The following is a 13,864-nucleotide window of genomic DNA, read 5'->3' as shown; positions in this document are numbered from 1 at the left end:
TTTGCCACAGAGATTAGTCTTAAAAATGTGCCTTTTAAATGTCATAGGTATGGCCTAAAATAAAACATGTTCAACAATGTGAGTTTTGCCTCTGAGGATAGTCTTCAGGTGCTCAGCTGGGCTCCATACTTTTCTTTGTGCTTTTTTTCTCTTTTCTCTTTTCTTTTCTTTTCTTTTCTTTTCTTTTCTTTTCTTTTCTTTTCTTTTCTTTTCTTTTCTTTTCTTTTCTTTTCTTTTCTTTTCTTTTCTTTTCTTTTCTTTTCTTTTCTTCTCTTTTTTCTCAGGATGAAACACACAAACCATTAGGAATAGTATAAAACATCTGTTAAATATTTTTTAAACTCAAAGTCTGCAGCAGTTTTCATAGGTTCTAGAGGCAATACCAAGACAAGGATGGAAACAGCCTTTTATTCTAAATTTCATATGTACAAGGAAAGCCATTTTACACAGTTTTGTAAATTCTGTGTAAAAAAAGCTATTGTCATCCAATGTCACTGTGCTTACACTAATAAGAACTTTTAAACATGGAGTACATTATTAACAACAAAAAAACTGTTAACAAACAGGCATCAAAGACACAGATATGTGTGCTGATATTTCACATACATTCTAGAAATGAGTTGGCGCAAAAATAAAATGTGCCAGTAAAAAAAAATAGGCCTTTTTTTTTTTAATCACGCAATACATGATTTTTTTTTCCTTTCTCTCCTTTTTGTACACAATATGCTGAGATCCATTCTCAAGCCTCTTCACATCAGGATTTGCAGGCACTTCAGCAACCCAGCTATATTTTTTACAATACATGAATTCAGACCAACAAACATAAAAACAGCTGTTGCAAAAGAAATTCTCATATCCCATATGCCCATTCAAATATTACTCTCTGCTAGAGCAATCATTTTGCTTTAGCAATTTTTGGATACTGACATGTTTTCAGGATGAAGTGTAACAGTTTGTCTCCACTTATCTCTCATTCATGGACTTAAAGGTTTCTTTTTAATGTAGCATCAAGATACAACAATATGGTATGTGGAAGCACAAAGGAAATTGTCCACAAAGCTTCACAATGTCTAAAAAGAGGGAATTGTTCTCTTTACAGCTATTTGATCCAAAGAAAAACTTTGATTTCCTCTGCTCTTGCTTTGAGCTATCTCCAAAATTTGCCCAAAGACTACTGTGTATCAGATGAGCTGACATGACACCTTTCCTTAGCTCTCTTCCTAGATACAAGCGTCAAATGACCAAATTAATTTAGAAGCAAAGCAAGGCAGAACACAATTGCATGTGTGTTCATACTTTTCCATCTTTAATAAAATAGTAAAATATACTTATCAAAGGTTTGGCTGTGTCTGTATAAATAATCTCTCTCTAGTTATTTCATTTGTAATGGACTGTGCATTAAGATTATAAGGCAATTGGAACAGGATTCTCAGGATAAATGAAAGCTTAATATTGTTTTCCTCATGAGCCAGGATAAAGACTTTTTTAATAAGCTCAGAGTGGGGAGAGAGAGAAAAAAAGAGTGCATATGTGCATAATAGAAGAAGAATAGTTTTTTCAGCATATAGACACTTAAATATTGATCAACAAAGACTGGTAATGACTCCACCATAAAACATATCAGAACTCCAACTGCAATCCATAGTAGAGCTCAGCCTTATCCACTCAAGAGTGATATGTACACCTCCTTCTGATCCAAGAGAAATAATAAAGGACATGTCAATGCTTCCTTCAACCTCAAAATTCATTAGTTTTATGCCACAAAGAATGTTGGTGTAACAAGTCACTGCAAAGTAAAACACATTACAACAAATCCTAGCAAAGAGCCATTGAGAGATACGGGGCTGGGCTACAGAACTGGGGATGCAGGGGCAGTGCTGCTCATTTCCACTATGATTGTCAAATGGTGGAACGTCCTTCCATGGATTTAACACTTGGGACACGACGGCAAAGACCTAAGGCCCACCAACGCTTTGCCCGTATTTTCAAAGGCACTGAAATAGAAAACGGATATATTCCTTAGTACCATCAGTAAAAAGTTTTCAAAATAGAAGTCTTTATATGAAAATGTTCCTTATTGCATGGTAAGTTGATCCTCATTTTCTTCACCTCAAGAATAAAACGGTCTTCCCTTTTCTGGTGTTTGCAATCTGTTCAGCCTCGCTACCTGAGATGGTGAAGGCGGTACATCTTGTCTGAAAGGACCTTTAGGAGGGGTATAATTAGGGTCCTGAATTTTCTTATATGAGTCATAGTTGCTAGGCCCTTCAGAAGAAGTTTTTTTTTTCAGTTGTTGCTCTTTCCGCCTCTGCTCTTGACGGAGCAGTTCTTGTGTTTCTAGCATCACCCTGGCATTAAAGCCATGTCCCCCCATGTAGCCATTCCTTGATCCCTGGTAGCTGGAATATCTGGGATTTTCCTTCGCAGTCTGGAACCCTTCTCCAGGGGAATAACTCTGCTCCCAGGAGTCTTGAGATACAGAACCAGCATTTTTCCTGCTTTGCCTGAAAAGAAAAATGAAAAAGGTTTTTAAGACAAGTGTTCTGGTTTGCCTTTGACTGTTATTGACAATGATCACTGGAAAAAAGGCAGTTTCTGCCGAGTCATCAGCTTTTGCCCAGCTATGGCATTCTGTAGAAGTCACTTTCTAGAGTCACAGCTCTCTTCTGCCCCTAAATGATATCTTGTCTTTTTCATTGGGAGACCATTTCCTAGAGAGTGAAGTATATTTCTAGGCCTCTGCAGGAGGAATATGCCATGAAAACACACCCAGCTACAATTACCCTCATGTTCTCAAGAAAAGAGTGTTACAATTCAGTTGCAGACTAGGAAAGACCATGCATGCTGCTGGGCTTCCTAAGAATGCAGGTAACAGCCAGCAATCGTAAAGTCACTCATGAAAGATTTAATCTAGACTGACACTTGATTAAAAATGCAACATGCAGATCCTTAAAACACTTGCCCTAACACTGCACAAGTCAGAAGATAAAGCTCATTACTGAGAGGTAGTTCCAGTTTCTTTCTCCCGTTTCCAGAACTAAGGAATTTTGTGCTGTAAGGAGTGTTCCCCAGTCTGCTATAGCTTTCATAAAAGAGGAAGAGATAACAGTTTTTGTTCATTTTTTGGCTCCAAGGAGTAAATAAATAGGCCAAATACACATAGGAATTACAAATTCTTATCTCTTTTGACAATAAATCACCACATTATTTTGAAGACAGATTATGGTTTTGAAATAACTTTAATTTACTATCAAACTGCTAGATGCTTGTATGAATTTAAAATAAGATTGGTGGTGATAAAGTAAAACAATTTTGTGCTGCAGCAAAAGAGATACCCACTTTGAGATTAAAATTAGAGTATGAGAATCAAGCAATAAAATAAAATATATTGCGACATAAATCAATAAGAAAATAATTTAGTTGTTTATATGACTTGGTTTTTCATGTCATCACATATGACAGTGTAGCCTCATCCAATTAATATGCCACAGAGAGACAGTAGAACTGGAAAATTTTTCTACCATTACTAAAAGTAAAAATTCACCTAATATTTTTGCAATCTTCCTTCTACATGTATAATTTGAAAATTACCATGTCTGCCTTATTTCATAACTGATTCTGAGTTTCCACCTCAGGATGAAAAGTGTTATGCAAGATGAATGCAAATTATTGCAGCAAAAATCACAACATAAGGTAAATTCTTACAAAATTGTTATAGTTGTTATTGGTATTCTCATATCCAACTTTGCCAGAGCAACAATGCTTCTGAGCCATGTTTTATCACTCCTTGGAACAAGAGCAAACTGAACAAACCTCTGTAGGCTACAAAAGTGTCAGGTTCCAGATCTAGAGCAAGATAAATTTTAAGTAATAGAGAATTAATGTGGAGTTAAACCTTGCTCTTACAGTTTCACATGGGACAAGAGGATAACTAGTTGAAATTTAATTTACTGTTTTCTGGTACTTGTACAAAATCTGTTGGCACACTTCCCCTCTCTTGCTGGGAAGTTCCTTTAAAATTGACTCAAGAGTTTATTTGCCTTCAGTACTAAAGATTTGAATGTGCAAAGGGAAAAAAATAGGAGGCTCTTAGAGAATACACAGGATGAAAGGCAACAAAGCTCAAGAATGAAGCCAGTGTACAAACTTCAATCATTACAAAGTCATGGTTGCAACATTAAGCGTGGGCCCTAGGTTTCAGAATAACAGCAAGATTTCTTTAAAGATCAGTCACAGCGTTAGGAACAGTTTGTAAAGCTGGAGAACTCGATGCCCCAGGTTGTTAGAGGAGTATTGTGGTATTTACAGTGCTGAACTTTAGCCCTGCAGTTCCGTCTGCTCTCAGCACAGCTGAAACACCCAGAGAGCTCAAACGAAGCCATTAAATTATCATTAATTACACAGTAACGTGCATTGCTCGATTGCTAGCCATTTCTCATGTTGAAACCACCTTGAGTAAAGTTCTCAGTCTCTTTTCAAAACAAGCATTTCTATGAGCTGTTCTATGATCTGTTTTCATATTTCTTGTAGATTAATTTTCTTGTAGATTAATTTTCACCTTAGAGTTTTTAATTTCTGCCATTAAACAGCACCGCAACGAATTCCAACTTTTAAATGCTACCAGAGATTGTGAACAGGGGAAGCAAGTTTTAAAAATCATAGTTTTGAAACTATAAATGAACATGGTTGAGTGGGGCTAGCATAACTGAAAGAGAATTTCTCAGGAGAAAAAATATAGCATTAATAGGTGTGGTGACTTTCAATGGAAGGCATAGATAAAAAAGAAAAGGGGATATAAAGATTTTCAAGATGACAAACTAACGATTTCAGAAAACACAGGAACTTTGCATTTCCCCTTCCCGCCTTCCAAACTTCACAGAAAAATTCTACACTGAAAGATGTTAAAGCATTTAAATATCTGAAACTGCTTTATTTTCATAGATGTTGCTAAGATATGAGTTCATGGCTAGATAACTTTGCTATAAGGCTTATATTTGTTTCCAAAAAAAGAGTTATCATATACCTGGTAAAACATATCTTGTCACAACAGATTTTTTTCCACACCATTTCCACACAAGCCATGAAAAATAATACAGCCTTATTGGAAAGCAATTTGACACCAGCCTCTGGTGTATATTATTCTCCATTCAACCATTGCTGCTGATATTTAAAAATGCAAAGACCATTTGCATAATGCTTAACTATGAGAGTTAATTTGCAATACAAGCTGGCTACACTTCTATTAATTCTTAAAACTAAATATCAAGTAAAAGACATTTTACCCAAACAACTAATCTCTTAAAAACTTACTATTTAAAAAAAACCCATAGCTTTTTGCACAAAAAAAAGTATTAATTTTCAGCATTCCATATATTAAAAATGTATATAAACTAGAAGACCTTTGATTTCTTGAATAATTTTCTCAGTTCCATATATTTTTTGTTGGAGGTCTTTTTTCCCTTTAATTTTTTTCTTCCATATTAACATCTCAAAGATAGAATTTCCACCCAGTAAGGAATTAGGCAACAGAAAAAAAATCATCTGATATGTCAAAAGGGGACACATGTCATGCTCAGGATACTTTTGGAATTGCAGAAAATTAAACTGGATGCTGTTCCACAAAGAATAGGGTTTTTTTAATATTTCAACTCTACTGGGTGCTGAATGACATCAAATTCTCCTGAAATCAGCTCTGAAGCAATTCTCTGAAGCAATTCTCAGCTACCACATGCTCTCACTTAAGAAATTCTATGCCTCTTCCACAGTGAATACATTCCACCTGATACCAACGCTGAATAAAAGTTTGGCATGAAGTACAACATTTTCCTCCACAAATGAAATTAGTTGCAGGCTCCTACACTCAGACCAGCTTCAGACATTGCCATACCTGGGCAAGGAGCTGTACTGGCGCTGAGCCTGCTGGAAACTCTCTCGTTCTTCTTGGCGCTGCCGCTGCATTTGGACCTCTACTGACACGGAGTGCCGCCCACTCTGGGAGTACGTCTTGGTGTTTGGCTACAAAACAAAAATGGAAGTGTCTTAAACACAGCAGAAAAATGCCCACAAAAGAGCTATCATTTAAGTTGTACAAATACAGTGAGACTTGTTTTAACATGCAGTTCAAGTAGTTCTTTCACAATAATTAGGTTAAATTCTGACCCAGAATAGTGGCTTGTGCTGCAAATTCTGTTTCTGACCTATCATTTCTGAGATGTATGAGGCAAACAATCATCTAGAATGGGTTATGCTTTTATGGCAGTGTAATATAAATTAAGTCAGTGGAACAGATTTTCAGATTTTTAAGGTTAGCCTAGTCATGGCAATGCTAAGTTCTACACCCCCCTATGGATTTGAGGGGGGAAGGAGCACAGCAGCTTCTTTGAACCTCACCCATACACTCAAGTGATTCTCTGCCTTAGTGGAACCATCCTATTTTGCAGTTGGCCCAAAGACAGAGAAAACAGTTTCTGGTTCAGTATGATCAAGTAGATAAATTCAGCAAGCCTCTTGTGGACAATGAGGAATCCTGTATCTCTGAGTAGGATCTTAATGAGGTGACAATTTGAAACGTTGAAGCCAATACTAAGAGCAAGTGAAAATGGATGGTCTTTCTGGGAATAGAGATATTACAGCTCAAGGTCTGACAGAATGGCTGGATTCAAACTTTGGAACATGGAAAAGTTTACTTTTGTACAGATACTATTTTTCATTTTACCCTAGCACTTTCTTCAGATTTTGTGAATTTCATTTGCAAAATAGAGTGTCACAAAAATCAAAGAATGCTATGGGCTTTTCTTGTTCTCTTACTAATAAGTTTTTGCCTACAAAGAAAGAGTGCATTATTTTTTTTCCTCCTTAAAATTACCAGTACTATTCAAAATGTGTACATTTAAATATGGAGAGGTAAGGGAGCATAATCATTCATCTGAGCCTGGGACTGAAACAGCTCGTCTGAGACTTATTTTTAAAAGCATGTTTTGCCTTTTTATCTCTGCTTTTCCTCAAAACAAACATCTCTTGTTTTCTTCAATTACAATTTCTGCGGCAGAAAGAGATCCTAATGGCTCACAAATATATGCAAGATAAAAGGCTTTTCAAAAGCTTTGCACATACAAGACAAGTTTTAGAAACGAGAGCTGTCATTTGTGACATAAGTGTCTTACTATAGTCACGTACCTGCAGGTAGCCAGAAACAAGAAGATTTAAACAGGTGTACAACTTTTAGAAACTTTGTTGTCAATGAGAATATACTTCAGACAGAGCATCAGTCTCAGAATTTAACAGATATGATTTTCCCATTATTAGAGGATTACTGGGTGAAAGAACCAGAATGTGAAAGCATAGACTAGGAATAACAGCGAACTCATTTAAGAGAATCCTGAATGTAACAGTAATGTCTATTTCAGAATAGGTTTACTCTGTAAAAACCTCAGTAAAACAGCATTTCTAATGGAAAACGCTTTAGGAATGGTGAGATGAAGCAACAAATTGAGAAAACTGAAACACATGTGTCAGCCTTGTGGGAAATTTTCTTAGAGATGAATAAGCTGTACATATGTATGTCCAAACCAACAACCCCCACAGAGATTTCCCACTATATTAAATAAGGGCAACACATACAGAGCAGCATTTCAGTTATTGCATATGTCAACATTTCTAACTTTCTTGACTTTATTGAGAGTCTTCTGACATTTGGTATTTTATTGAAGGGCTCAGCTTATGGAAGGGAGTGATTACCTGAAAATCACAAGGTTTATTTGTGAATTCTCTCCTGTGTGGTTATAAGCAGCTTACAGCAAACCAGAGGTAAACTCAGAAGTTCCCATATCAACTTCCCCATAAAGAATAAAAACATTTAAACTAAGATTTTACAGCCAATCTCCTCATTTCATGGGTTTCACTTCAACAACATTGGAAAGCTAGCAGCTACATTATGTCATATGTGAGAAAGCAGTTATCACAGATAAGACATGAAATCAGAATTGCTTCTCTTTATTTGAAAACAGTTTCACTTTTTTCAGTTGGCTGTAAATATAAAGGATTAAAGAATTTGACAGTGCAGAGAATGGCTAAATCACCAAACTGGTGGAGATAGGATCGAGTTCCTGCTCAGTTTAGGTCTATACAAGGCAATAAAATGCATCATCTAGAAAGCACACACACATGTGCAGAGAGATGAAGTTACCACAAAAGCCTGCAGTAAAGTGACAGAGGCTCTGAAAGTCCTAATGGAGTATGAATGGACTAAGATCAAAATGTAACTTCAGAGATCTTTCTTTTTAATGCACAGAGGAACCAATGGTTCAATAGAGGCAGGAGCTGTCTCTCCTGTCTGCCTGCTGTAGCGCATGCCCAGAATGACAGGATCTGAGGAGTCAGGTCTGGATTCTCTGCAGTTCACAAAGAATTTCACCTAATGGATGACATTTATAATTTGATGGGTCTAAAGGCAAACATCTCAAATCCATTATCTGATTTACTGAAGGTATGAGTACCTGTATGCCCTGTTAAACTAAAAGGATTTGCAATAATTAACTAATGTGGAAAGGACATTTATTTAGTCTGAATGTTGTTCACATCTACAATAAGCTGTTCATATAATTGAATCTATTATCTCATTTCAAGTATCCAAAAATATGTCAATGAGACATAAAAATACTCCCTTTGTATGTAATCACATATCCCATATCATAGCATATATACACATAGACAGGTGCATTCAACAATCTTAATAATGAAAAGGCCTTTCTTACAAAACTTTTCATTCAAAACCTCATTGATACCATTGTAAATGCACTTGATATATGGTTATGCTGATATGAAGACTTAATATATTACATTTTGGACCCTTAACTTGCTCAGTAAAATGCAAATCTCCATACAGCGATGTAATCCTTCAATGTGCTGTTGATTAAAGTAACTAAAAAAAAATATTAATATAATAAGTAACTCTAGTCTTCAAAAACTAATTGGTAATTTTGTCTCATTTCTCATAATATGCCTTTATACACACGTATTTTAATAAAATATATTCCTAAACACACATCTATATAAATGCCTAGCCCATTCATGTTAGCATAAAATGGAGAAAATTAAGAAAAAAAATGTTGCACTATTTTCAGATCTTTCAACAGCAAAGAAACTGTACAAGGAACACACGTAACACAGCAATTATAACACTGATAGCAGCACAAGGCTAAGTACAATTATAACAACCTGAAACCATCCAACAAAGCTGGCAACAGCTCAGTCCTCACAGAACAGATTGATAAGAACCCTGGCCTTGCTTGCAATGAGATGTATGACAAGCACTGACCTGTTAAATTAGGATGTGGTCAAGGCCACAATAACAACCAAGGCTGAGCTATACAAATAAATGTATGTTCGTGTCTTCCACAATACATTCAAGCGGCAATGATAGTGCATTCAGCATTGTTAAACAACATTCAGCACGTAAAATTGTGCTTTAAGATAGATGAAATTACACAGTTCTCTTCCCAAAGATGCATTAATTTAAAAGCAGGGCTGCAAAGTTAAAAGTTCCTACTTTCTCACTTTATACAAACAACATTTTTTTACGTTACAGAAAATGGCTCTGTAACAGAACATGTAACCACCATGGCTCATGTTGCAGTGACCATCACCAACAGTCCAGGGCAACATAATTTAGTGACAAAGATCTCTCCTGTCTTTTCCTACCTATCCCAAGGGCTGCCCACACAGCTCCTGTCCCTGCACAGAGGCATTTCCACCCTCACAGGGCAGCTCTGTGTGGTGGCAGCACGGATCCCTCAGGAATGGCACAGACCAAAGCTGCCACAAAATCACAGAGAGGAGATCATGGAGGCCATGCAGGGCACTGGCTTGTCAGGGAGATCCAGCCAGCTCAGGTGACAGGAGATCTACCAGTGGAAGGGACACCTCCATCTGACAGCCTAGAGCCACAGGGACAAGCTGGGAGAAGTGTTTACTCAGACTCACAGAACTCTTTGGGTTGATAAAGAAATAGTTAACAGGGAGATTACTAAAGGAGCAAGTCCCTTAGGATTTTCCCAGTTATTAAAAAAGACCCCTACTTTATTAAAATAAATGTGCTAATTTTTTTTTTCCAGATTAAACTAGGTGTTTAACCAAGAAGCTTCAAGTTCACCTGGGAACTTGGCAGGCACAAAGCCCCTCAAAAGTCCATGGTTCTTAGAGTGCAGCACTAATTAGAAATAGATAAGATTAAATGACCTTGCCTGCTTTATGTGTAAATGTACTTGGCACAGATGACAGACAATCCAGTAACTGTGTATATCAAAATTCAAAATGATAAAAAACATTCAATGTCTCTGGGAGATGTCCTTGAAAACTATTTTTACTTCCATATTTGTGTTTATGTTGCTATGGTGAACAGAACATATAGCAGTATGTCTTTTAAAAATTGCCAACAGGTGCATGTATTAACTCAAGCAACATGTAATAAGAAAACCCCATTCCTTTCTGTACCTTTGCATGGTGTATATGTAGGAAGCTGAGCAGTATGGAACAATGATTTCTGGTCTCTGTTAGGAGCAGCAGAAAAAAAATCTTCATTATGGCAGAAACAAACCCCTAAACCCTGAAATTCTGCTTGAGGTATTTATGCTCACTGTATGCCTGTGAGTTATGAATACATTTGCTTACCAAAATAACCTAATTTCATTTAAAAATCTTATACCTTCATTTTTAAATTTCAACTATATTAGTAAATTAAAGTTAGTGCATAAAAAAAGTTTAAAAAAGTTAGAGTCTAAACCTTAGTAAAAAATGCTGGCATTTTATTAAATCCTTTGTAGATTTGATATATAAAATGGATATGAATGGATATTAACTACACAGCTAAAGTGTCTCTGTGGAGACACTTTCCTGCATAACTTTTGTTTCCTCTCTGAAACAGATTGTGGGATAGGAGAAACTGCAAATTTTTGTTGACTGCATTACTCCATTAGATATTGCCTAATATCTTGTTTCAAATCTCCTGAAATAGATGTTTAAAATTGATTAATAATAGAAGGAATTATTACAATACTTCTCTTTTTCATTAATATGTTGAGTAATTTTACATCATTTACAGTCTGATATAAACTTTACAGTGTTTGTATTGAATAAAGTCTGTTACTCATTTTTTCAGGTAATATTGATATGCGATGGTCAACGTTATAGCAATAAAAATTAGGCTTTTGCTTTTCCTGTAGAATTTTAGACTATTTAAGATTTATTATGGCTCTGATAAGGTCAAGGACTTGAGTACAGAGATAAAAAATAAGTATCTTAAACAGAAAAAAAAGAGACAAGACCTACACACCAAGTAACAGCAGAAAAAACCCAAGCATAGACCACCAGACCTTTTGAGCCTTTATTTATCAGGCCATGTATAAATATATTATTAGGAGTCCTGGAGTCTTTATGAAAATCATGTAATTATTTACTTTTCACAAATTTGTGCATGTAATTAAAGCTATACTCAGACAAGTCAGGCAGTGTATATATTACTACCCAGTCAGCTGTTATATTTAGAAAATAAAGTACAGTAGTTTCACGAATACAAGCCGCACGGATTATAAGCCGCACCCCCGGTGCCTCGACAATGTTGCTGTCTTTGTCAATAGATAAGCCGCACCCCGAATATTAGCCGCACTTTGTTCGTTGCGAGAATCCGTGCGCAGCTTTCACAAATTGGCCAATTAGTAAGAGGATCGCGGCATAGCGGGCTTTACTGGCTCGGGGCGGGGCCAGGAAGGCTCGGCCCGCTCATGGTTGCCGACGGGGGCGGGTGGCCCAGCTCAGCGCCACGGCTCGGCGGGGCTGGCCGGGTGGTGCTGCCGCCGCCGCCGGGCTCGCTGGCCCCCCTCTCCCGTCAGCACCGCCCCGCTGCCGCGTTCGCTCGCCCGGCTGGCAGGGCTGCCGCCGCCGGGCTCGCCGTCCGCCCCGCTGCCGCTTTCGCTCGCCCCGCGCCGCGCCTCGCGAGCGCCGCGCCCGCCCCGCGCCGCGCCCGCCCCGCGGCGCTTTCGCGGCTCGCGGTTCGCGGTTCGCGGCTCGCGGCTCGCGGCTCGCGGCTCCGCTTTCGCGGCTCGCGGCTCGCGGCGGCGCTTTCGCGGCTCGCGGTTCGCGGCTCGCGGTTCGCGGCTCGCGGCTCGCGGTTCGCGGCTCGCGGTTCGCGGCTCGCGGTTCGCGGCTCGCGGCTCCGCTTTCGCGGCTCGCGGCTCCGCTTTCGCGGCTCGCGGCTCCGCTTTCGCGGCTCGCGGTTCGCGGCTCGCGGCTCGCGGTTCGCGGCTCGCGGTTCGCGGCTCCGCTTTCGCGGCTCGCGGTTCGCGGCTCCGCTTTCGCGGCTCGCGGCTCGCGGCTCGCGGCTCCGCTTTCGCGGCTCGCGGTTCGCGGCTCGCGGTTCGCGGCTCCGCTTTCGCGGTTCGCGGCTCGCGGTTCGCGGCTCCGCTTTCGCGGCTCGCGGTTCGCGGCTCGCGGTTCGCGGCTCCGCTTTCGCGGCTCGCGGTTCGCGGTTCGCGGCTCCGCTTTCGCGGCTCGCGGTTCGCGGCTCGCGGTTCGCGGCTCGCGGTTCGCGGCTCGCGGCTCGCGGTTCGCGGCTCGCGGTTCGCGGCTCGCGGCTCGCGGCTCGCGGCTCGCGGTTCGCGGCTCGCGGTTCGCGGCTCGCGGTTCGCGGCTCGCGGTTCGCGGCTCGCGGTTCGCGGCTCGCGGCGGCGCTTTCGCTCGCCCCGCCGGCAGGGCTGCCGCCGCCGCCACCAGGCTCGCCGGCCGCCCCCTCCCGTCTGCACCGCCGCCGCGTTTCCTCGCCCTGGCCGGCACTGCAGGCCCCCGCACCGCCGGGCTCCCCCACGCTGCTGGCCCCGATTCTGCTGGGCTTCCCCCGCTGCCAGGCACCCCCACCCGCCGGCTTTCCTGCTTCTGCCATGCTCCCCTGCGCTGCTAGCCCCAGTTCTCCCGGGCTCCCCCGCCCTGCTGGCTCAGGCTCTGCCGCCCGCCCCCGACACTGCTGGCCCCGCCTCTGCCAGGCTTTCCCACCTCAGCCGGGGCCGGCCGGGCTCCAGCTTGGCTTGGGGCTGCCGCGGGCTCTCACTTCCGTGTTGGCAGCTTTTAGAATTTTGTTAATAGATTAGCCGCCCCGGAATATTAGCCGCACTTCCGGGTTTCCACCAAAATTTTGGTCAAATTGGTGCGGCTTGTATTCGTGAAATTACTGTATATTTTTATTTGACTCCTAAATATTTAAAGTACATTTTGCTCAACTGCTCTCTCAACGCCAGTTTTTTCCCATCATTCAAACAGATCCAGGATGACTGGAGATGAATGCATTTTTGAATGAAATTTGCCACTTCCCATTTTCAGCACCAATTATTGAATTGAATATGATGGAATAAAGCACCAACTTTTGTCCCTCAAGGATCTCTGTGGGCTTTTTTGGATCACTGGTGTGCTTCTATAAGCAGGACTGGCAAGCAGCTATAGTGTTTTCCATGGATTTAAAATTCTCTTTTTTAAATTGGATTGTTCACTCCCATGGCATTTAGGGTTACAGAGCTGTGGTTTTGTTATTGAAAGAGTGGGTGTGTCTGTTAATCACAATGTGACTAGGCAAAAATATGAGATGAGGAACAAATTACAACTAAGTCCCCCAAAGTCTGGAACTGGTACAAAGTAACCCTCAGCAGACCTAACACAATGCAGAAAAGCACAGAAAACAGAGGTTCAACTTTGGTACCAAACAGAAAAATCAACCCCAAAAGAATCTTCATTGGTATAAAAGTGTCATAGCAACATTAAGGACCTTAAATATTACCAGACACACTGTAATTCCATGCAATTCTGCATGCCCAGACACACATTT

General features: G+C 40.5%; 1 protein-coding gene across 16 annotated transcripts in view; it reads right to left on the bottom strand.

Annotated features, from left to right (window-relative positions):
* Window positions 1-389: 389 nt before the first annotated feature.
* PARD3 (par-3 family cell polarity regulator) overlaps window positions 390-13,864 on the bottom strand; it is a 448,279-nt gene continuing 434,804 nt past the window's right edge. For all 16 annotated transcript variants that reach the window (XM_033067619.1, XM_033067689.1, XM_033067626.1 and 13 more), the window contains 2 exons: window positions 5,888-6,015; window positions 390-2,504 (listed from right to left, as the gene is read on the bottom strand). In XM_033067619.1, coding sequence (XP_032923510.1) covers window positions 2,111-2,504; window positions 5,888-6,015 — 522 coding nt within the window. In that variant the 3' untranslated portion in view covers window positions 390-2,110. The remainder of the gene's footprint in view (window positions 2,505-5,887; window positions 6,016-13,864) is intronic.

The sequence above is a fragment of the Catharus ustulatus genome, chromosome 1 (genome assembly GCF_009819885.2).
Source record: "Catharus ustulatus isolate bCatUst1 chromosome 1, bCatUst1.pri.v2, whole genome shotgun sequence".
NCBI lineage: Eukaryota > Metazoa > Chordata > Aves > Passeriformes > Turdidae > Catharus > Catharus ustulatus.
The sequence above is the reverse complement of the archived record's forward strand: the minus strand, read 5'-3'. Positions and strand labels throughout refer to the sequence as shown.